At 36.5% G+C, this 25,714-nt stretch overlaps 2 protein-coding genes across 6 annotated transcripts; both read right to left on the bottom strand.

Moving 5' to 3' along the window:
• Nucleotides 1-2,484: 2,484 nt before the first annotated feature.
• On the bottom strand, nt 2,485-7,772 carry LOC132602417 (uncharacterized). 2 transcript variants are annotated; one of them, XM_060315275.1, is made up of 4 exons: nt 6,941-7,772; nt 6,236-6,786; nt 3,462-4,012; nt 2,485-3,175 (listed from the first exon to the last, which is right to left on the bottom strand). In XM_060315275.1, exons 3-4 carry the CDS (start codon nt 3,781-3,783, stop codon nt 2,823-2,825), a joined length of 675 nt encoding a protein of 224 aa, XP_060171258.1. In that variant the 5' UTR covers nt 3,784-4,012; nt 6,236-6,786; nt 6,941-7,772; the 3' UTR covers nt 2,485-2,822. The 2 variants fall into 2 exon arrangements, with proteins under 2 accessions (XP_060171258.1, XP_060171257.1); XM_060315274.1 differs by having other exon boundaries at nt 6,236-7,772.
• Nucleotides 7,773-8,723: 951 nt separating this feature from the next.
• Nucleotides 8,724-24,642, bottom strand: LOC132603796 (uncharacterized protein At4g10930). 4 transcript variants are annotated; one of them, XM_060317032.1, is made up of 15 exons: nt 24,414-24,642; nt 24,149-24,231; nt 21,496-21,581; nt 20,610-20,700; nt 20,331-20,380; nt 18,805-18,874; nt 18,131-18,240; nt 17,282-17,347; nt 15,651-16,084; nt 15,459-15,539; nt 15,074-15,149; nt 12,682-13,936; nt 12,516-12,590; nt 9,439-10,485; nt 8,724-9,340 (listed from the first exon to the last, which is right to left on the bottom strand). In XM_060317032.1, exons 2-15 carry the CDS (start codon nt 24,215-24,217, stop codon nt 9,128-9,130), a joined length of 3,723 nt encoding a protein of 1,240 aa, XP_060173015.1. In that variant the 5' UTR covers nt 24,218-24,231; nt 24,414-24,642; the 3' UTR covers nt 8,724-9,127. The 4 variants fall into 4 exon arrangements, with proteins under 4 accessions (XP_060173015.1, XP_060173014.1, XP_060173013.1 ...); XM_060317031.1 differs by having other exon boundaries at nt 15,459-15,542; nt 24,308-24,641; XM_060317030.1 differs by having other exon boundaries at nt 15,459-15,542; nt 24,414-24,641.
• Nucleotides 24,643-25,714: the final 1,072 nt, after the last annotated feature.

The raw sequence follows: 25,714 nt of genomic DNA, 5'->3' as shown, positions 1-25,714 counted from the left end.
CCGAATGTTCTATCAAATATCTCCAGGAGGCAGCCTAGAATATGGTTTAAGGAAAAGTGGGACAAAACCCCGAAATAGGGCTAAATATATAGTTCTGATTTTCGCTATCTTCATTGCAGCGATGGGCTTTTCTCTACAACGAACCTGGAGCAGCGGTCCCTGTACCGTTGCGGCGAAGGATTTTTATCAAGGCTCGCGAGTTTTGATTTCTCAGGATTTGATCACGATTTCAATTTTGCGCAACACTTATAAGCAAACTTAGCTTTTAATCCCCTTGAAACTTGGTTTAAATATGGGTCGCAGAAGGTTTTTAATAATGACCAAGTGGGTCGTTGCAGGTTCAGGCAGTGATCTAGTCTCTTTCCAATAGTTAGGAACATTTTAAGGTTAAATTAACCCATAATGCAGCATCAAAACTTTTTCTGATGTTGTCCGTTATGTCGAACTTGAAGACGAGCGACTTGGTGCTGTTAAAACTGTATCTAGTGCCAATGTGGCAAAATCAAGTGGTAAGAAGTCTTCAGGTTTCAAGCGCAAGAAGATTTGGAAAAATGACGGAAAGGGTAAGGAGACCGGAGAAGGACCCTCTAAGAAAAGGAACAAACCAAATTCCAAGAAGGGAATGATTTTTCAAGAAGAAAGACAAGAGTAAGATGAAATGCTACAACTGCGATGTTCCAGGGCATTTTTCTCGTGAGTGTCCCGAGCCAAAAAAATGTAGCATTTCAAAACGCATCTCTAAGTGCTACATATGTTTCTAGCACTATTTTACTAACTAAATCTTATCTCGTGTGGATTGTAGACTCAGGGGCCACCGACCATATGTGTCATGATCGAGAAGCGTTTGTGTAGTTCTGTCGAGTTTCACCTAGATCAAGGTGGGTACATATAGGAAATAATGCAAAGCTTGAAGTCAAAAGGATAGGCACTTGCAAAATGGACTTGCATGGTGGCCCATCTTTGATGTTGTATGATGTCCTATATGCTCCAGAGATTCAACAAAATTTAGTGTCTGTGTCTATTCTTCTAGATCTTGGTTTATGTTTAAATTTTAGTCGCAATGATGTTAGAATTACTCAAGATAATTTTTTTTTATTATTGTTTTGGACTTCGTTATGATGGCTTTATCGTTTTAGATTGTAATCCTTCAACTTATGACTATTATGTTGACCGTTGTGTAATGAGATGTTATTATATGGTATGCAAGATTAGGTCACACAGGGCAAGACCGGATGAATAGATTAGCAAAGGAAGGGCATTTGGGTCCTTTCTCCAAAATTGAAGTGTTAACTTGTTAAAATTGTCTTGCCGGAAAGATTAAACATAGACCATTTGGGAAGGCTAAGAGAGCCGATTCCCCATTGCAGTTAATCCATTATGATATCTGTGGTTTGATGAATGTGAGCGCAAGGTCTGGTGCTTTATATTTCATTATATTTGTTGATGATTTCACGCGCTTTGTTTATGTGTATTTGATTTCTCATAAATCTGAAGCCCTTGAATTCTTTAGAAGATATATGAATGAAGTTGAGAATCAATTAGATAAAAGTATAAACACTTTAAGAACCTAAGAGGCCGTGAATATTTATCAAAATAATTTGAAGAATTATGTTATGAAAAAAGGCATTACTTGACAGTTAACTATTCCTTACACACCTCAACAGAATGGTATATCAGAAAGGAGGAATAGAACAGTATTGGACATGACAAGGTCTATGATGCCGCAGGCAAATTTATATATCTACTTCTGGGGAGATGTTTTATTGACTGTGGCCTACATATTGAATAAAGTGTCTTCTAATTCAGTTACTTTCGCTCCGTATGAGCTATGGATTGGTCATAACCAAACCTGAATGATCTACAACCTTGGGGTTGTGCTGCATATGTAAAAGATCGTTTTGGTAAGTTCGGAAAACTGAGCCCAAAAGGGAAGAAATGTATCTTTATAAGATACTCCGAACACTCAAAAGGGTATGCGTTCATCGATGAATTAGAAACGTAACGTAAATTCTAGTGTTTCAAACTAAGTTCTTTGGTATATTTTTGCATGTTTTCCTATTGTGACTAGCTTGTCCACACAGCCCACATGAAAGCTTAGCCCTCTTCTTCTTATTGTTATTATTATCCGTCTCTGAAGCCGGTTTCTATCTCTTATTTTTTGGTCTTCCAACACTTCTCTTCCCTTCTGGTGGTAAGACCACATTCTCCATGACCTCTCTAGGGACAACCCATGTAGTCTCATCTGGAATAGGATTCACAGGAATTTCCCATGTTTTCATGAGATAATCCTTCTTATAGTAGAAAGAGCAGAATTGGATTGGGTCCATTCCATTGTGCTTTATAACTGCCCAAGCGTGCCAGCATGGCAATTCGTTCATTTGAAATCTCTTACGACTGCATATTCCCTCTCCGAGGTCCACTATGTTTATCCTTTTCCCTTCAACCAACCACTGTGTACAACTGGTCTATACAAGGTATCGCCTACAGTTTTTTCAAGAAAACAAAAGACAGTTATTATGGATGCAATTCAGTAATACAATGAAATATTATACTCAAGTTTTTACCGTCGTGTTCTGTGATGCAATCATATTTTTCTTCAACATCTTGTTGTACATTTTGCCAAGCTCTGTAGACTCCGTTGCACGTTTCTTATTTTCGTAGCTCTATTGTGTCATCAACTTTGTCAAAAGCTCCAGCAAGCGTCCTACTAGAAGCTCTCTTGCAAATTGTTTGTCGAATTCATTGACTCAGCGATATCGGATGTCATGAAAATTGTCCTTTTCACTCTACAGATTACTCTAGACCACTGTTCATACCCAACATTAAACAAGTAAGGCTGGCTGCACTCGCCGATCAATTTTATTCAATTCGTTGATGTAGCGTTCAAACCTTTCAGTGGTGTAAGCCTTAGCCAAAGCAAAAAAGATCGGTCTCCCTTTTTCCTTATTTTTCCTGAATAGTGCCTTGACATTGTTCCACAAATGGTAGATGCAAAAACAATGAGGCACTTCCGGGTAAGCAGTTGATGTTGCATTCTGAATGCTATCATGTCTATCCGAAATAATACACATTCCTTCCCGAACCCTAAAAGTATTCTTCAGTTGCATGAAGAACCATCCCCAAGATGCATCATTTTCTGAGTCGACAAGTGCATAGGCTAGCGGTAAGATATTCCCTGTTTAGACAATATACACACAATTATACAATCAATATAGAAAAATATACACAACTATACAATCAGTATAGAAAAAATATACACAATTATACAGTCAATATAGAAAAATATACTCAATTATACAGTCAGTATAGGAAAATATACACAATTATACAGTCAGTATAGAAAAATATACATAATTATACAGTTAGTATAGAAAAATATACACAATTATACATGTTTTATACAAGTATATACAAACTGCAACAACCATTAAAAGAAAGGAATCTTGATATAGTGTACTCACCAGCTGCGTCCAGTATGCAAGTAGTCAAAATAGTCCCCCTATATGCTGCTTTGAGAAAGCTCCCATCAACCACCATTATTGGCCTACAATATTCCCAACCCTTGATAGATGAATACAGGGAAACAAATGCATAAAGGAAGTGTCCCTCATCCGACTTATGCAACCTTGTAACTGTTTCTGGATTTGTGTACTCCAACATATACAAGTATGACAGCAACTCCCCATAAGATACACTAGGTTTCCCTCTTATTATTTCCATTGCCTTTTCTTTAGCTCTCAACACTTTCATATAGTTCAACTTAACGCGGTGCTCCTGTTGCATGTCACTTAGTATATCCTTTGGAGTGTATTATCTTTTTGGATCAGAAAGTTTATCCACAACAAAATCAGAAACTACAACTGAAGTAGCTTGACGTTGCATTAAGTATTTTTCAGAAAACGAACATGTATGAACATTATTGAAATGCCTCACTTTGAATATTTTTACCATGTGCACGGCAGAAGATTTGAAACTCCAATCACAATTCTCATCCACACAAGAAAGGTGATACCTAGTAGTAAATAATTGAAACTTCTTAATACAAATTTATACACAAATATCCATAAACATATCCACAAAGCACATACATACAGTACACGAATCACTCTATCAACATACGTACTATTCAATTATACACATATAGAGAAAATACTCAAAATACCCCCCAACGTTTATCCAAAATCTCAACTACACACCTAACCTTTGCGTTGGTCCTATTACCCCCCTGGAAAAAATATTTCAGCATTAAAATGCCCCTTTTTTGCTGATGTGGCAGTCCAATATGCCAACCCCCAATTATTAACAGGCGCTTGTCCACACGCGTCTGGCCCACGTGCCACATCTTTAATTTCCCCCCATTTTTTATTAACCCGACCCGTAACCCACCCATTATCTAAATTAAATCACCCCCAATTCTCATATTCACAAAACCTAACCCCTAATACAAATATCACGATCAACACCATTTTCAACCCCAATCTTTGTCAACATATTATCACGTACATAAGGCGATTTAAAGTTTATTTTTCATTGCTGCTCATTGTTCATCTAGTAAAGGTTAGTTCTTTACATTTTTTTTTTCAAAAAACGATACTAGGATTTTGTGCTTTGTCGCCTTACCTGAAATCTGGACTATAAAGAACAAATTTTCATAGTTCCCCAACTGTAATCAGCATATTTATTATCATATTGTGCATATTGTTTGATTTTTTTTTTTCAAAAAATGATGTAGTATAGGGTTTTCAGTTACTATGCATATGCTTATCATTTTTTTATTCCGTTTGACATTAAGTTGAATTATTTGTTATTCTTTGTTTTTTTGTTTTGTATTTAGGTAGTACATGACTGATTTTGTGTATGTAACCTTAAGATGGTACCATAGAGGTGTGTTACAGTTAAATAATGGGGAACCAATATATGAAGGTGGGGAAGTTACTGATATATTCAATGTCGATGTTGATATGTTGTCTTTTTTTGAGTTGAGAGACTTTATTAAAGAATTAGGATACACAAATACTTGCACATTTAGTATTAAGCCACCTAATAGTAGCATTTTGGTAGATGTTGATAGTGGTAAGGTTATTTTAAATATGACTGTGGGTTTGAATGATGGTGATATTGTGGAGGTTTTTGTCAAGCACATGGTTGATGAAGCAGTTGTGGACTCACCTTTATTAGAATATGTTAGTCATGGGGATAGGGAGAAATCTTGTTTCCCTTTTAATAAAGGGGCCAATGAAAGAGGTAGTAATGAAAGGGTTGTTGAGGAGCTCTTAAATTGTCCTAATACAACTTTGTCCTTTTATACTCAAACTTGTAAAAAAACACCACCTCCTACCTCTTATACACCTGTTGCTACTGCTAAAAACACACCACCCCATTCTTCTTTAAACACACCACCCCATTCCTCTTTTACTTCAAATTTTTTTGTTCCAGAAAAAATACCTCCTACCTCTCCTACACCTGTTGTTGCTCCTGAAGAAACAGCACCCCATTCCTCTTTTTCTTGTGCTGATACTACTGCTGAAAATACAGCAGGCCCTTCCTCTTCTACACCTGCAGCTTCAGTTGAAAATAATCCACCCCATTGTTCTTTTACTTGTGCTGCTAGTGCTGCTGAAAATACAACAGGTCCTTCATCTTCTATACTTGTTGTTCATGAAGATCTTGAAGATCTAGGTCCAGTTGGATCTGATTCCTTAGATGAGGGTTCTAATTTCTCAACTGATGATAGTGAACAAACTGTAGATGACATAGAAGAGGAAGGTGAGGATGGATATGCAAGTGATGAGCCTGATGAGGTAAGAGAGTTGAGGGCTAAAACGAGGATTTAAGTTCAGAGGAGAAAAAGAAGTGAGAGGGAAAAACCTGATAGTGAAGAGGTTCCAGCAGGTGAAGCTGGTGTGGATCTAGGATTTGATGAAACTACAACAGGTAAGGTTAGTCTTGAGGGTAGATTAGGAGATGATGAACCTTACATTGACAGTTCTGCTGATGATAGCTTTGAAATAGATGAGGATGAGGGTTGGGATGATGAAGAGGACATTGAATCTGTTGGGGTAAATCTTCCAAGAAGACAAAGGTTTATAAGAAGGAAGAATGATAAGACCAAAATCATTCATGACCCCACTGCCAGTCAGTATAGAAAAATATACACAATTATACATGTTTTATACAAGTATATACAAACTGCAACAACCATTAAAAGAAAGGAATCTTGATATAGTGTACTCACCAGCTGCGTCCAGTATGCAAGTAGTCAAAATAGTCCCCTTATATGCTGCTTTGAGAAAGCTCCCATCAACCACCATTATTGGCCTACAATATTCCCAACCCTTGATAGATGAATACAGGGAAACAAATGCATAAAGGAAGCGTCCCTCATCCGACTTATACAATCTTGTAACCGTTTCTGGATTTGTGTACTCCAACATATACAAGTATGACAGCAACTCCCCATAAGATACACTAGGTTTCCCTCTTATTATTTCCATTGCCTTTTCTTTAGCTCTCCACACTTTCATATAGTTCAACTTAACGCAGTGCTCCTGTTGCATGTCACTTAGTATATCCTTTGGAGTGTATTAGCTTTTTGGATCAGAAAGTTTATCCACAACAAAACCAGAAACTACAACCGAAGTAGCTTGACGTTGCATTAAGTATCTTTCAGAAAACGAACATGTATGAACATTATTGAAATGCCTCACTTTGAATATTTTTCCCATGTGCACGGCAGAAGATTTGAAACTCCAATCACAATTCTCATCCACACAAGAAAGGTGATACCTAGTAGTAAATAATTGAAACTTCTTAATACAAATTTATACACAAATATCCATAAACATATCCACAAAGCACATACATACAGTACACGAATCACTCTATCAACATACGCACTATTCAATTATACAAATACAGAATATACAATTTTATACCATACCTTGTTGCACTTGATCTCTTCACCTTAAACTTGAACTTCTTGCTCAGGGCATAGTTTTTCCTTACACTAGCAAGTGTCTCCTTGTTTATGTAAATTTTATCCTCCGCAACATTTTTGTGTAAAACGTTTTCTATTATACCTCAATCATTGTTTTCAGTTTCACTAACTCCTTCATCATGCTCATCATCAATTTCATCATTCTCAAACTCAATCATATCTATTGTATATGCATCATCAATCTCTTGTATAAGTCCACCTCTACCTAAGCCCACTGAATTTGTAGCAGGCAAATTACTACCCGAACAACCAGCACCAATTGACACCTTCTTCACTGTTATACACAACGGCTACACCAGTGTCATTGTGAATTAACATAGGCAGTAAACCATCCTTCGGAATGAACTTGATCTCTATGATATTCAATTCAGAATCAACCCGGATTTGTTTTGAAATTGCTGCAACTAAGTTTTCAAAATTGAAACTAGATTCGATAACAACAAAATCCCCAACAAAATTGACAAAATTATTTTCAGAATTCTATTCACCACTATGTTGAATGTATATAGGATAAACTTCCATTAAATAGAATTGAATCGAAATCAGTGTTTTTCTCTTACTTTTGATCGAAGATCTCTGAAAATCACTAATAATCAAGGAAAAAGTCTAGCAAAATCTACATGCAGATTTGAAGGAATGCAGGATTAGACGGAGAAATCGAAGAACCTGAAATCACGATTTTACTGCCATATACGATTGTATATTGGAGAAAATCATGAAAAATCTTCCAACAAAATCTTCGCAAGGATTTGGAGGAGAAATTAATGGGAGTTACCTTCTCAATCCAAACAAAGCTGAAAGAGAATATCTAGCCTCTTTTATAGTTGGGCCATGATTTGTTGGGCCGCAGGTTTGTAATTTAAAATATGTCCTATGAATATGTAATTTTGACTCATAAATTGTTTATTAGTGAAATTTTCCCTTTATTAAGGAAATGGCAATCAAAATTCATAAACCTATCTACGGAGATTGATGTAAAAGAAAGGGGGACTCAAATGCTCGATGCACATAATAATAAAATAAGAATTATCTTAAATAACATAAATTTTGTAGCAATCTCAGAACCAAAATAATTTCTTTATCTGTTCTCTGAATGAATTTAGAAGTACAATTTCAAGAAAGAGAATGCACCAATTTATAAGAATTTCAAGAAAGAGAATGCACCAATTTATAAGTAAAAATTTATGCTGAAGAAAAAAGGAAAGGAAAAAGAGAAACTCAACTAACAACCAAGGCAAACTCTTGCCGAAAATGAAAGCCTTAAGATTGATCTGATATCTCGTATTAAGCAGATTTTAACGCCGTTGGATCTTTAAATATTTCGACCCCTTAAATTTGGATTTAGAAGCTTATTTCACTATATTTTTTACCAGGAAAAGCCACAAGAATATTCTTTTAAGAACGAGAGTTATTGAAACTAGCATATTGGGAGATTCCTAACAACACACTCATCTCTTTGCTATCTGCGTTTGGTATGGTTATTTGCTATGGTAATGAAGAGAATAATGGTTTTATCAGTGTATGAGGAAGAGTGATTTTTCACAAAATAATAGAGGGGATATAATCTTCACCCAGTTTGCAAAAATATGACATAGCAAATATAGCCCTATTGGTATTAGTTCTCGCATCATATAAGTTCGGTGTTGAATTATCGAAGTATATGTGCTATGAATCTTTCTCCAGAAAGCACAAAAAAAAACAAAGCATATTGCCAAGTGAGATGACATTTGTAAGATAAAAACACTTTCGATTTGTAACAAATTAAGGATTGAATAGGTTACATAAAATTGCAGTAAAGCTTCGACTGCCAATTGGCATCTCTATAGTTTCTAATCTTTATACAACTAAGTCATAAATTCATAATACATTTATGTTCCCTCCAAAGTTCAAATGATGCAGCACTCTGCATTTAAAATTAGTCTATAATCTAAAAGAACATGCCTCGTCGTCTGAGTCACTAATTTTGAGACTCAGACTAAATTACATTTACATCAGCCTAGTCCCCCAGTGTAACTTTTTAAGCTTCGACATAGATACAAAAACAGAAGCAATATGGAAAAGAATAGAGAAAAAAAAAAACTAGGAGTCAAAAGCTGTACATCGCGTAACTATCACTAAGACAGATACTTGTTAGTTTTTTTGTTTTTGAGCTGTCTCAACGTACTGCTCTGCAAGTTTCTTAATTTTATCTCCTTCCTTGATGAGAAAATTAGCATTTTTGTCCTTTGGGTGATACTTCATGACTTTCTCAGTGGTTTTGCCCACAGCCCACCTGTATTGTTCAACAGAGATCACCCCGCTCTTGCAAAGTGGTCTAATGTGCTCCTTCACGTATGCTTCGACCTGTCATAATATAACTTAATTAGTACCCGAAAGAAAAGATTCCAGGAAGAGAATAATGGTTTTATCAGTGATTAGGAAAGCGAGTGCTCATTTATTACCTTCATCGATACAGAGTTTTTGCTGCCTGATTCCTTTTCAGCAAGGGATTTCGATGTCTTCTTCACCTGTAGATTTTCACTTTTGGTAAGCTGGTTAGGTGATTTGGAAGCAGTAGAGCTGCTGTCGTTTCCCTGCTCCGAAGACTTTGAAGCCTGATTGGATTCATCGACTCTATTGCTTTGTTGAACTTCCATGTTCATGGCCAGTTCATCAAGCTTGAGTGATGCCATCTCAGGATACTTCTGAATCAGCGGCTCTTTATCTGGTCCGTACAACTCTTCACAGTCTACAATAGACTCTTCATCGACTGCCGGGGAACTATGATCAAGGCAATTTTCAGTCTGGTCAGCTGCAGTTGAGCTTCCAACCCCACCACTTGTTTCACATCCACTCAAGGAAGATGTGTCTACAGGACCTTCAGGAATGTCCTGTTTTTCGTGATTTTGAAGTTCCATAGAACCATCAGATCCCACAGGGTAGATTGTGGAGAAGACAAGTTTCATTTTAGATTCTTCTGGCTGCAGCGCAGAGATCATTGAAGTTCCAGCACCAGAAAAGTCATCATCCTCCAAACTATATTCAAAATCCCCATATATATCAAGTTCTGGAGGAGCATCCACTTCAAACACATTCTCTGGCCCGTCATCTTCAACTTCTTTTGATATGCAAATTTCCTCTTTGACTTCCTCCAAGGGGCAACTTGGACTATTTGGAGGTGAATCGGACAAAAGTCCTGCATTTCTTAGCGCTTCATTGACTGCTGGATCAGAAGAATGGGCGTCGCTTAATTCTTCTGATGAGTTACTTAGAACTTCTGATGTTTGGCAAGGATTTGGCTCTGCAACACCAACATGACTGGCATTGTCTGATCTGCGCAGTTCTTGTGAGCAGAGATTTACATATACTAGTTTGCTATTAGACCTATCAGCAACCTCCTTTTCAATATTAACCGCGTCTGCAATTGCCAGCTCTGTTTCTGCTGTTCTGCACATAACTGACAGATTTGTTTTCCTTAAGAGGTGCTCAGTGAGACGGTGAAGTTGAGCCTGAGAGAAAAACCAGAGGAAAAAATTGATAAATTACATATAACCAAGATGAATGATTTGCTCAGTTTGTGGTTATGGGAGAACAGAGCAAACGGACAACATTTTATAAGGAAAAAAATCCCCTAGGAATCTGTTATATTATAGAGGAAAAATCTGTACTATTTTTTTAGAAAGGTAACGTAAAAAAAAAGGGCACCATTCATCTCCTGGTTATATGGATCTGTAATCCAATAAGCAACATACTAACTAGGGATTTTGAATAAGTCATTATTCTGTATAGTTTTAATTCTATTGGACGTCCCGAAGGGACAAGACTTTGAATAGATCCTATTATCACATGTGAAGGATTAACAAGTTGTTAGATGCCAATCAACATATGGAATAGATGCTAGTGGAATTGTGGTGATAATGTAGATATCTACTGTGAGAATGATTTCTAGCTACCTAAGATAATAAAGCTATCTCCTAGGAGCTCAGGGTTCTCCGTCAAATTTGAGAATCAAAGACCAAACAGGAAACAAAATATAGAGACGTGTTTCACAACAGTGCTTTCAGTAGCAAATGCCTTGCTGCTTCAAAAGAGTAAAGCAGACAAAAAAAGCAAAGAAAAAGAAGTGTCGAGAATTGTCGGGCTTTAAGCGCAAACCACAAATGAAGTTTCGGCTTTAAGGAAGAAAGATGCAAATGAAGAGAGGGGGGGGGGGGGGGGGGGGGGGGGGGGGGGGGGGAACCGTATACAATTCAAGAATGATGACTATAAACACAAACACTAATTATATTGACAGAGGAACTGAAACAAATGCAATTAAGTGAAACAGTTATTGTTTCATGTTGTCTCATTCAAGACAGCCGATGGGTGATGAGATGTGCGCCTTAGTGTCTTGGTGTCTGAACTGGAGCTGTCTATGGAAGTTGAAACAGTCAACCTGCTTTGCACCTAACTCCAGCGCTTAAACACACCTCCACCGCCATGTAGGAGCATCACATACTTAGCTAAAGAAATAACTTCATAGATCCTCATTTTTGCAAAATAAATCAGAATAATGGGGATTCTTTTCCATCAGTCCATATGAACCTTTTTGTTTATCTCTTTCACTTATTTTTCTTTTTCATTATGTGGTGAGCATCTCCAGCAGTACGACGTTTTCCATGAGGAAAACAAAAGGGTTATTAAAGGCTTGATGGCATAATGAATATATGGAACATCTGCTTATAGATGTTTGACACAATATAAATAGGATATTTACTCAATGTGGGAAAATATCCAACTTTGTAACACTCAAATCCTAACATCGTAACGCTCCCCCTTAAACACTCTAACAAGCACCCTCAAACTCAAAGTGAAGAGACAAACTTGAGTTTGCTTGCTTTGAAAATATAGGAAGTAAATATCGCCAAAAAAAAAAATGCAAAGTTAACAAAAAAGTTGAGGTCATCTGGAATCTCATTGGAGAAGCTGCTCCCCAAATAATAAACCGAAAAGAGGTGTGCCAATGCCAAAAAAGTCTCCATAAGAGGAATGGTGACGTAATAGACACTGGAAAGAGGCATGAAACGGCTGGAACGGCCGCTGGAAAGAAAAGTGGTGCCACCAGAATAGTTGCTGAAAAGGTATCGTGCAAGTGTAACAATAATCAGAAATAAGATTAGTGTCTCTGGAACGGTCACCGGAAAGAGGAAACAGAAGCAGAATATTTAAAGCCACTTGCAGATAACGCGAAGCTAATTGAGCGCTGTAGAGGCTCTGCAATCAAATTCTCTTTTTGAAACTGAATCTGCTACCAAATTCTTTAAATAAATAAAAACTGGCGAGGAGACAGATTTATTGAAGATATGATGAAAACAAGGGCACACCAATTTATACATGCTAGGCACATTGTTTCCTGCAACAATATGCAACTTTTATAGCACTCTTACCATAACATTCTAACACCTCGAATATCAGACCATAGAATAGCAAAATTATCACCCTGGGGCCTGGGTAACAAGTACACTTAGAAAAGACTTGAAATGAAAAGGACAGTGCTTACCAGCCTGACGGACATGGGGATTTTATTATGACGACAGGGTGCCAAAGCTGGCCGCATGTCTTTCGGTAGCTGAGCCTGCTCAGAAGTTTAAAAACAAGAAATGATCAGGTGCAGAACAATAGGCAGCAAAAAGAAATGGTACAAAAGGAAAAAAGAATTAACGTACTAGCAAAGGATAATTATTTTTCAGTACGGCACTGTCCTCTTCATTTTCCAGGGTCCCGCTCTTGCTTGCTGCTGCTGTTTTTCTTGCAAGAACCTCTAGTGCCCACTTCCTCTTATCGCTCCTTGTATTATCACATTTTACAGCTGTTTCCTCCTTGGTACACAATTTCAAACCACTTGATGTTGATGTAGACGGCCTATCAGTGCCTTTGATTGAAAGTACATTTCTGGTAATATCAGCCTTAGTGGTTGGGACACTTACCTTGGCCCCCTTAATTTCCAAAGGAGAAGCCACCACCACAGAAGACACATTTACGGGTGGAACTATACTGGATGGACTAGCAAAAGATGTTGCTGAAGTGCTTGATGTCAATCCGTTATCTTTGTTCTGATCAGCTCCAACAACAGTACGGGTAGAGGCAGGCTTGATATCCTCCTTTCTTGGAAAAACCGAATTATCTGCTAAATATAGCCTTGAAAGGATGGAAGACCTTCCTTCCCCTTCATTCACAGGCTTTGTTGCTGCATTCTCAGAATCATCTCTCAGGAGGTCAAGAACCGACTTCAATGTCTGAATCTTCTCAGGCTTTGACATGTTTGAGCATCTGTATTTCCAGAATTCTACTTCACAATCCCGAGTCCATGCTCTCCGTCGTCTTCCTCCAATACCATAAATCTTTTTGGTTAGGTTTTCACGTACTTTTCCCTTCTGCAACAGTGACTTCTTTGCTTTCAGATCCACAGAAGGCTTCTTAGTTTCAGTTGTAGATCCTGTCACAACAGCTCTAAAAGCAGTAAGAAGTTTCGGATCAAGATGCTTTTCCCCTTTATCCCCATAAGACTTGTTACGAACAGCTTCTCTAATTTCTTTCCTCAGATTTTCAACTAGCACTGATGAGTCCTCATCACCAGTTCTCCGCATGATCTTTTTAACCCTCAAGCGAGCTGCATTTTCTCTTAGTTCTGAGGACATTCCATCCTGGTTGCTATGTGCAAGCTTCTTCAAAGTTTTACGACCTGTTCCTTGAACTATATTCATTATGTCAGTGCTAAGATTTTTATTTTCAGGTTTACATTTCATTTTCTCGTCCTTCAAGGTGACTGCTCGAGGTTTATCGGACTTGTCAGAAGCAGATACTGGAGGTTGCTCCTTTGTATTAAGTTGCTCACTGGTTCCCTCGATTTTAACTCTCTTCGGATAATTGGCAGGCTCAGCTTTGGCTCTAATGCCTCCATCATCAGCATTTCTGCAATCACTATCAGAACTGTAAGCAATCCTAATAGAAATGGAGGACAAAAGTAAACTTAATAAAGAAGGTCGCAGTTGTTGAACATTTGGCTCTAGCAGGTTTCTGATAGAACGATAGCATATAGTAGTTATTTAGAGAGCTTAACTTCTATAGCACTTGATGATTATTATATCTCCACAAGACTAGTGCTTAACGTGACAACAACATAGACTGGTGATGGCTACTTAAAACTCATGCTTCATAGGATTACATTTTGTGAGAACCCAATACACATGAATGCACAGGGAAATTGGAAAGAAACATTGAATCATTTTCAAAAAGCAATTAGGTGAATATATTATGAATAGTGAAATACAAGATTAGGCAATTAATATCTTGTCAGTGTGCAAGAAGTTCCAAGAAGAAGTACAGGTCATTAAAAAGAAGCCCAGATCGGGTTGCTTATGTCCCCAAAGACTCTGAGCCTTTCCCGCCAATTAATAGGCTTGACATGCCTTTATCACTTATCGAAAGAAAAAAAATGTTGTTCAACCTGTACAGAGGAAAAGAAAACTAATATGCAACTAGCAGACTGCATGTAACGTTGGGATACGTCTAGATGTTTAAAACATACCCAATCACAAAAAATATGGGGACGCATTACAATTCAATGTCTATCTTTTAATTTCTATGTCTTACATAGGAAGAAAAAGATCAAAGTTTTTCAGTGAAAAAGATCAAAGTTGTTCAGTGACTTCAGTCACATGGAACATCTCAATTTTCTAATATGTACGCCAGGGGCAAGTCCAGGAGAGTCATGCCAGATGATGCGCAACTAGTAGCCACATGTTTTGTCAATTAGTCATTGGCAACCTAAGCTGCGTGGACTCTTCACTTTCGTTGCCGCACCAGTGTTGGATTCTCCAAAAATGCACTACTTTTGGAGTGTCCGACACGCACCCGTCAATATTTTTGAAGAGTCCGAGCAACATAGCTGGAAACATGAGCTTAAGCCACTTAAAGAACCCATGTAAAAAAAAAAAAAAAAAGATCATCACAGGTACAGTTGCAACTTTTTCACTGGATAGCATCAGGTTTAAGCGTTAAGATAATCAGAAACAATGATCCTATTTAATCAAATGAAGAGGTTTAATTGCATAATACCTGTTTTCCCTGCGCTTTCTTTTTGCACCGGAAGCCACAACCTTGTCCTCGTTCTTATCAAGCGTCACTTTTTCACCTGACACATCAACGGCAAACATTTCAGAAAGAAAAAAAAAACACGTACCTATGTCTTATAAAGTTTATAATGAACTAAAAAATTTCAGCAAGCAACAATGCTCAAGAATACAATATTTAGAAAAGTTGTTTGCTAAGGTCATATACTTAGACAGACACATCAATGGCAAACACTTCAGAGAAGAAAAATATGCAAGCATGTATGTACATGTCAATAGAGTTTATAATGAACTAAACGTTTTCAGGAAGCAACAATGTTCAAGAATCCAACATTTGGGAAAGTTGTTTGCTACGGCCTACGGTCATATACCTGGAGGAAGGCATTCTGACGTATTCGTCGGTCGTGCAGCTTGAGGTACTTGATCTCCAGCTACCTTCGCATTTGTAACGTCTACTGGAGATGCATAGAACATTAATAGCTTAGCTATCTAGCTGCCCCAGCTTAAGACAGATATCCAAATCCAAAGGAACAAAAGAAATTCCCGAAACATTGTAAGCATACCATTACATGCTGAAAATGAGTTCACTGACAATCCCAGATGAAGATCTAGATTTGGTTGAACCGGTTCATTACTAATTAACTGCGTTGATGAATCAGACTTCACATCCACAGGGGTAGCAGAAGGCTGCGCTGAATCTGGACATTCATTTTGTGGCAAGGACAGTTCTATACTGGGAGTATCAGGAACAGGATCATGGATCAAAATGCCAGTATTTATAGCCTCGTCAGTATCTAGATTTAAAAGTTTTCTGCCTGGTACTTCATCCTGTTTGTTCCTCTCAACAATCGAGACGACAACAGCCGTCTCACCAGCATCAGCAACAGATACAGACACTTCCCCTGAAAAAGAAGCCTCAAGCAAACAGTTATTGCTGGCATTTTCTGGACCAAACTTCTTGTAAGATTCTGACTTTTCGGGTAGCTTGTCTACACATCTGCATAGCGTGGTAATAATAAGAGTTATGTTTAAAACCACAACAGGTGCTCAAGATTAAAATATCAACTTACCTCCATCCAAGGATACATTTTTTTAAAATCCAAAGATACATTGACAAATAAAACTATATGTGGAAGGCATTTTTAAAAGGAATTTTCTATAGGTGGCAATTTAGGCAAACTACACAAATTTATGTACAATTCTAAGCAAGACAACAGATCTTAACTAATCCTGAACACTCTAGGCACGACTACGGCACCTAAATTAGTAATTATTCAAGTATTGTCTTTGCATAATCTTAACACTCCCCCTCAAGCTAGAGCCTATTTGTTATACGTCTAGACTGTAACATTATATTAAATCTGAGGACTTGTAAGGAATTTAATACAAAGATCTACAAGTTGGTAATTTGAGTTGGCGAAACCAATGACAATACATCCAAAACCATGGAAATTATCTAAACTGAGTGGATCAAACCAATGGCAATACATCCAAATTTAATATTCTGTCTAGTATAATGAAAATTCACCTTTATAAGTTCTTGTTACAAACAGGATTGAGATGATCAGAAAGGCAAACTGATTACATATCAGCTTAATCTGTTTAACTTCATTTTTTTTTTTTTTTTTTGGAGAAGGTAACATTAATCTGTTTAACTTCATTATACATCAATTCTTGAAGAAGCTGTTTTAGCTAGAAAAATTCACAAGCTAAAAGGGGTACAGCTCGATCTTCCGTGCCGGTGATCAGCGTAGAAGTGTACTGAAGTGCCTTTTAAACTACACAGTTGAGTTTCAAAGAGTTGGGATTACTCCCTAAATCTGATTTTTTTCAGTTATCAGATAAAGTTAATCCCTAAATCTGTTAGCATGACAATTAAATAGAATAGATTGAAAAAGATTGTAGAACTTGGTTATTCTCTCAAACATGGTTGATATTCTTAGTAAGTTACAAAGATTATAGTTTATATAAACTACAAAATTATGATTCTAGGCAAGATTACAAGTCCTGACTAATTTTAAGTATTCTAGGCATAATTGCAGTAGCTAATTACAAATCAGGCATAATCTTTGTGTAGTCTCAAAAACAGACAAGTCACACATAAAACAATAGCAGCTAACGGAAATCTACACATGTTCGGCTGCTAAATACACATAAACAAAGAAATGTGGAACTAATACTCATGCTTACTTACCTTGGGCATAGCCATGAACTTTCAGAAGTGTCCTCAGTGTCAAATCCAACACAAAAGGCATGATACCTACTCACATATATGCAAAGTATCACTCAGAGGAGAAGCCCTTGAAAAAGAAGTAAGGAAATTAAGAACTTCAGCTGCATGAAGCACTTCCTAAGTTTAAGTTTACAGTAGGAGAAAAAGTTACGGGAAACCTCACTGCTGGAGAAAGTGATAACATTATTTAGAAGATACATAAACAGGCTTTTAGATGAGTCTGTCTCCGTTACCGTGCTAAGAGAAATGGGCGTTGGGTTGAACTTAACTCTAGGTCCAACAACATAAGGAGACAATAATCCATTCCATCAACCAATATGGAACTGACTAACATTGGCAACAAGGATATCCATTTGGGTACCTTGTGCAAGTCAAAGTAGACCAAATTTTGAGATGGAGGAAGTAAATTGTTGTAGAATATGTAAAATAAGAAATTCCACAACACAAAGTATATCCATGGGGTGCTTCTCAAGCTCTCATCAAATGCCATGTTGCAAAGCTTATACCATCTGTGGATCACTCTCCTTACTGCATCTTAGGTCCATAACTACGATGCTATCAATTTTATACAAACCCTCCGAATACATCACAACATTCTGTTGCATCAGTGCTTTACATGTACACAAAACCAAACATGCTCTAAACAGGCAATAAGCAAAACGGAGAAAGAAAACGAAAGGGCTGTATTCGTCTTTTCACATCATCCACACAGAATTATTCAACTTAGCAGTAGGCAATTATATTAGCAAAACAGTTACTATTAGATTAAGAAATCTTTTACTTGATCAAAAAAAAAATATATTACCATACCATATGTCACATGAATCACAAGCAATTGACGTATCAAGATTCAGATCTCCTTCATTTTTAACTGCGCCAGCCCGAACTTTGCAGCCATCTCCATCCAAGCAGACAACTGCCTAGAAAAGACAAAACATAGTAATTACAGACAAAAAGTTGACTCCAACATAAGAACGCAATATGACCAAAATAGTCATCGTCTCATCGAAACCCCAAAAAAATGCATAAGATTTCCAACAAAAGACAACCACTACTAGCAAAACTCTGTTTCATTAATATGCAAGAAATCTTACTGCTAGGATGGCAATGAATGACATAAGAAACATAATCTCAGCTTTTCTAAGCATGAAACTATTACATCACCTAATAGAGTTTTGTTCTAGTGTAGGAAGTCAAATGATAGCACTGGAAGCATGGGAAGAGAAATGAGAACGCATAGTATGTTGCATGTCAAAGAAGTGAAGAAGTAATGCAGCTTTACATGACTTGCATACAACCAGTCCCGAATCTCATAAGTAATTTATTATGTGCAAGGAAAACTATGAGTTGATCAAAAGGAAGTCATGAGATTTCAGCGTATTTATTTTATGCAGGCTCTACAGGTATGGCTCCCATAGAGATTGGGGTGCCAGTAGCAAAGGTGGACAATGACTACTCACAGTCACTGGAACATGTTAACTCACATTCTCGTCGATATAGTATGATGGGAATGAAAGAGTATTAGTCTTCCCTTCAATGGACCAATCATCATCTCTGCAAAGATCAGAGAGTTAAACTCGATAGTAATTGCTTGCAATTTACTAGCAGATAATAACTAATCAAGCCACTGCTAGAGAATGAGCATTATTAAATTAAACCTTCTCAGAAGATATGCATGATATAAGATCAAAGATCTATACTGAATTACCTGAGACTGAAAATAATATTCTTTGGATAATGTATCTCAGTATAAACTTTAGGAAATTAAGTTTTAAAACTCAGACTATGGCTAGAAGCTTTCACCATATCCATACTCAACAACCTTGAACCTCAAGGTCCAAACTTTAAAAACTAAGGAAGAACAATAAATGATACAGAAACCTGCAAGAGCGATTCAAGAATTTCCAGGAACATTTGGAACAGTCCGTTTCGGAGCAGAAGAGCCGTTTTCAAGTAGTGTTCGATCAATTACGTATTATTCAATATCAGAATTCGGTTCAGATGTAGGATACCTATCCAGAAGTTTTCGCAAGGGCGAAAAAAAAAAAAGAAATATTTTTGTCCAAAAAAAAAGAAACTGTCATCCCAGTCAATCCAATTGGGATGCCCTGGACCTGACATGTCACTTGGAAAGAGTAACATGAAGCTCAGATAGCAAGTACAGCAATTAACTGCAGTAAATCTAAAAAATACAGCATCAGCTTCAAAAGAAAGTTGAGATTTCTGATAATAGTGAGAGAGTTATCTACAGGAGTACATTTGCAGCATCACGCATCACACGAGCTGCAACTATGCAGTCTTATGGAAGTGGTTGGAAAAGACCGTTATATGCCATTAGCAAAGACCAAAACATGCAACACAAATATCTTATAAGTAGAATTTTTTTAGTATTCCAGATAGTTATTAGGTCAGCTAGAATGTTGAAGCACAAGAAAAGTCACTACACAAACAGTAGAAAATCTTTAGCATCCATTTTGAGGAGAAAGGAATTGTGAAAATGTTAAGAATTTGCAAAAAGGTTTTAAATTTTCACTTGTGATTTCCTGTGAACCAGCACGACCGAGGCTTATGAGTTCTCACATTTGTGGAGAAAAACAAAGGTAGTGCTTTCAAAGATTTGCAAAGACAATAGATTTTCACTTGTGATTGCCAAGTGATTTCCTTTGAACCAGGCAACCAGCCAAACTGAGGCTTTCTCAGGTTTTCTCTTTTTTGTGGCTTTATTTCTCTAAAGTTCTTCACATATACCTTTATTTTTGGCTAGTATATCCATATTCCATATTGTTTAATCTCACAACTCGAACAATTTCAAGATCACACATTTACAACCAACCCTCCATTGGGTGTTCTTTTTACATCAAGTGTATAGTTGCTTCTTTTCCCCAATCAAATTAACAAAAGAAATGGATCTAACTGAATCTTTCTTTTTCAGCAGTGGATAATGACCATCACTGGAAAAGATGTAGTGATTGATATAGATTTGATAAAGAAACAAACACAACAACTATACCTGGTATATAAATCCTCCTCAGTCTGGCTGCCCCCTATGGTATCAAATACCTTCACGAAAATTAGTAAAAATTAATTGGGCTCCTCAAAGATCTTTCAATATAATTTTACGAAAACTTCTACAATTGACTTAAGATGGGAGAAAAACCTCAGAACCATCGGCAAACAAAGAGCAAGCATTAAACGATAAGTGTGTAACTAAGACATTGTTGAACTCATTAATGAATTGAGAAAGAGGATTAAACAATGTGAAGCAGCACCAATAGTTCCAGTTACTTACAGGCACACAAGTGATCAATTGAAATTCACTCTGGCAAAGTGGGCATAAGTTTGTGATGGTAGCCCAGTTGTCAATGCATGTAAAACAAAACCTGAAATTTTAAATGACGAGCTCAGGTCATTATTTGTGTCTGTGCAAGGAGTTAGCAGAGGTTGGATAAAAGTCCAAATTTGAAAAAATTAATCTCAGTAATGTCCACATTCACAAAGCTTTACTAAAACCTTACTTCTTATGGTATGCAGGTACAGTAATTGGCTTCACAAATATCGCAACTCATCATAAGCAGTAACAGAAGATGAAGATAAAAGTCGTGGAACTGGAAATTCGCATAATTTCGGGCGATGTGGCATCATCAGCAAAAATATATATCAGAGTCACATAAACAACAAGGCCAATCAAGATTACAGCTGATTTGCAGAGTGATATGCCGAAGTCATGAATAATTTAGATAAACAATAAAAACGTCGTAATTGAAGCATTCTGCAGAATGTCTACTCAAAGAGAACAAAGCATAACTGCCACCCAAGACAAAAATCATGTGTGCTGTCAAGCATAGAAATTTCTGAACTCCACATACTGTTACAGCCTTGCAGGCACATGGACGTAGTATGCTAAAAAGAAGTCGTATCAAGAGTAAATCATAATAGTATTAAACTTAGGATTGTCGTGAAGGGACAGGGTCGGATAAATCAATTGCACTAAGAAAAGAGTAAGTCAACTAACCGCGCTTAAGGGAAAGAGGAAAGAACAGGAAAAAATGGAGAAGCCAAAGGTCTCTCAAATATAAACGCACTGAACATCCATTTATGCCAAACTACAGTTGCTTCCTTCTCTATTTCAATGTCACACAGAGTGATGAAGTTGGAAAAATAGTTTAGTTAATTACCAGTGTTGACAGCAGTCTAGAACTCCTCTATCAATGACAACATCCATACATATCCCACATCTTTCACCGTCCAACATCGACGGATCCTGCAATGAAATCCATATACGCTTCAACATAAACTTCCATGAAAAGTTTTAATCAGAATCTTAGTTCAGTAAATTAACTAAAAAAAATGCATCTGGGATCAGTCCACTTCGAAAAGAAAAATGTACATCAAACGGTTAGGCACGATATAATTCATTTTGTGCCTACATGAAAGATCGACTTTTTAAAGACTATATGGTTCATTTGGCTCATCTTCCGTCATCTTTGGACATATTTAAGACAGCATTATATTCTCCTTCCAAGAGTTTGCACACCCATCTTCTTCAAGTTTCTGACTTTGAACTCGTAATAGGGTGTGTTTTGGTCATGTTTGGTTGGTCCAATATTTTGGACAACATTTTCTCAAGGAAAACAAGTTCCTTAAAAATGAGGATAATGACTTCGTTAATGGAAGTAGGGAAAACAAGTTCTACAAGTCACATTCCAAGTTCATTGTCTCCTCCCACCCATTCAACGCCCCCAACCCCCACACCTTGACCATCCCACCCCCCACCACCCCTAAACCCCCACTCCCCACCCCATCCCACCCCCATAATATTTTGGTAGATTACATATAAATGGGGGATTACACTGAGTATGTTGTTGTTGTACATATATATGCTCTTGGGATAATATATTTTTTCTTACTTACCAAACACTAGAAAATAAGTAAGAAAACATTTTCCTTCTTACCATACACACCCATAGAATAAAAAAAATTAGTAGGCGTTTGGACATGCGATTTCATCTCTAATTTCATCTCATGAGATGAAATCCCAAATCATCCAAAAAGGCATGATTTGGGATTTGAAATCATGATTTCAAAAAATATAAATGTAAAATTTGACCCATATGTTTATATTTTGTAAAAAAAGACCCATAAATTGGTAGATATATTTACCAATCAATTGTATTAAATATTAATCTGCAGGTTGGTAAAATATATTTACCAATCATGTTTACCATGTGGGAGGATTATATTAAAAAGTAGTTACATTACTATTCATGTTAATTTTCCTTTTTATTGAACTAAAGTTTGATCAATTGATGTTGTATTTTTTAGAAAGGCCTTCTAGTAGCGTATTAATTTTATTATGAACTGTGATTTACTCATTTGATAAGATTGTATAAGAATTGGGAAAATTTGAATCGTTTTCACAACTTGTGGGGTTTTTAAGTTTATAAAAAAAACTGCAACTTAAGAAATCCAAATTGCACATCCAAACATGATTTAATCATGTCCAAACGGCTCCTTAATTACATGAATAGTATTTCTCATCTGTATGAGCAAGTGATGACCCACTTTTCAGGCTAATCAAGCTTTAGGGGAGTAACCACATTAAGTGTTGAATACTTAGTTAGGCCAACTGACATAAACAAATACCCATTTAGTTTTATATAATAGTACTCCCTGTGTCCCAATTTATGTGATAGTATTTGATTGGGCACGAAGTTTAAGATTAAGGAAAGACTTTTGAAATTTGTGGTCTAAAATAAGTCATAGATATTTGTGTGGCTATAAATCATTTCAGGGTAAAATAGGAAGTTTATACTTAAATACTTAAATAAGCTAGTACTCCCTCCATCCATTTTTACTTATCATCTATACTAAAAATAGTTGTCCATTTTTACTTGTCCAGTTTGAAAAACCAAGAGATAATTTACCATTTCATATCTATTTTACCCTTATTATTAATTATTAAGTTGGAAAGTTCAAAGAATTTTTATTAGTTGCACAACTTTTAAAGTAAGTTTTATTTCTTTCAATCATTAAGTTACTTAGCAATAACTAGGGGTGATATAATAAAATTATAATTCTATTTTTGGCTCCTTATAGGCGTGCCCAGTGGCGGATCCAGGATTTTCAATCAGGGGGTTCGGAAAAAACAACATAAATATAATAATTAATGTTGTTCCTGGGAATCGAACCTAGGACGCCAGAGACAATTTTGAACAACCTGGACTACTTGTGCTAATCTTTTGCATTTGTTCAGGGTATTCAAAAGTTAATATATATACATAAACCAGTGTTATTCAAAGCGAAAAGCGCAAAAAAGCTCTAAGGTTAGCTGGGGCTTTAAGCGCAAAGCACAAATAAAGCATGGGCTTTTATGCAAAAAAGCGCAATGGTGGCAAAATACAAATATATATATATGTTTAGTCCAAAATTAATAATAATAAGCATGAATAACAAATATATGGGCAAAGAAATTGTAAAAACATTACGATAAAGTGAAATATCAATCATCTAGTGTCACCTCTCCAACAGAGGCTCATTGACAAGGAAAAGTATGTCTTAGAGCCTTGATGACAACACTGAAACGCACATAAAGCGAGGCGAAAGGCGAAGCGCTCAACATGTTTTGAGCCTCGCTTCAGGGCTTAAGCGCGCCTTTGATAACACTGACATAAACACAGAAAATCTACACTAAATTATACAATGTAACTTTTTGCCGTGCCAAGTAAAAATGGACAGAGGGAGTATTTGGACCGACTAAAAAGGAAAGAGTGTCACGTAAATTGGGACATATGGAGTACCAATAAACAGGGCAGTGATAACGAAACTTACATCATTATTTTCATCAATACAACAGTTATCTTCTTCAGGCATTGCCTCCGTAAACAATTCCATCTCCATAGCTCCGCATACACCTACAAAATTAAAAAATAAATAAAAGCAAATACATGAAAAAGTTAAGAAGATCAAAAATTTGGAAGTGTAACGTACCTAGGGTTTAACAATTACTTTAGAGCATTGAAACTAGCGTAAATTGTATACGAGTGTGCATAATTGAGATTATAAAAGTTTGGGGCGAATTTTGAAGATTAATTACCTAATTATGAAGCTTAGAAACTGATAGTTGGCGGGTTTTGAACACTGGAAGAAGTGAATTGAGGAATTTCAAAGTTCTGGAGAAATGGGTTTTGTGTAGATTGAGGAACCTCTAGTTAACCATGTGCTTTTGGTGTCCGTTTCAAATAGGGTCAAAAGTGCAAATGACGAAGGAATTGGGATTTTTCGCTCAAACGTCCCCATTTTTGTGTAATTTTTACTTTTTTCTCCTCAAATTTGTGGTCCCTTCGGCATATGTGTTATAACCTGTGTTTTAATAAGGCGGGGTGTTTTACATATGCTTCGCTGAGGCGTAAGCCCCGAGGCACGGGGCGTAAGCCCCATGGGTATTTAATTTTTTGTATTTCATAAAATAACATAATTATAGTAAATATTTTAAAATAGGTAAAATTACATAAAAAATAAAAGAAAAGTGTGTATATATATATAACCTTACACGTATAAACAATACAATGAAATAAAAGTTATTATGAAATGCAAATCAAATCTAACATCTTAACTTTCAAACAATGAAAAATCACAATTTGTTAAAACAATACTATTATCATTCTATTCATTGTATTTCTCTATAAACAACTTTATCAGTATTATAATTGAAACGTAACTCTTTCATGAATAAAAATAAAATTACTTTCAAATAGAGAAATAATAAAATATGATAATTTTGATACATAGGACAAAAGACCAATGACAAGTGAAAATTCACAATTCGGTTATGTATTCTTAAAAGAAATATTAAGTGATATTCACCCTCACGATGTTCTCATATAGTAAATATGCAATACTACGACTTGTTATTTGATTTATACCCAATTTTCTTATTTCGGTAAATGAAAAATTATTAAGTATCAATCATTTGTTAAAGAATTATGAGGGTCAACGGTTTTAATTAAGGAATTTAACATATAATTGTGTAAGAACTGTTAGGCGAGCCCCGAGCGTTGGGCGTTAGGCGTGTTTAAGGCGTACAATCGGGCGCTTAGGGCGTAAGCCTCGCAGGAATTAAGCCCCGCACGTGAGCCCTGGGGCATTTTGCTAGTGCCCGCCCCGAGGCGAGTCCCAGAACTGCCTTTTAAAACACTGGTTATAACATCTCGCTAGTTATATCGGATAAGACAAAACTTTCAACATTCAACAAAATTTAAAGAAGGCATAAGTTTAGATTTCGCTTGGCATAGTTAGTGTGCAGCATATGTATCGTCACATCCACACAAGATGTGTCGAGCGAGGCAAACGTTAAATTTTCAAAAATAAAATTATTACAGAATATATGCCGAGTGA

Source organism: Lycium barbarum, chromosome 7 (assembly GCF_019175385.1).
Source record: "Lycium barbarum isolate Lr01 chromosome 7, ASM1917538v2, whole genome shotgun sequence".
NCBI classification, from domain to species: Eukaryota; Viridiplantae; Streptophyta; class Magnoliopsida; order Solanales; family Solanaceae; genus Lycium; species Lycium barbarum.
This window is presented reverse-complemented; position numbering and strand designations above follow the sequence as displayed.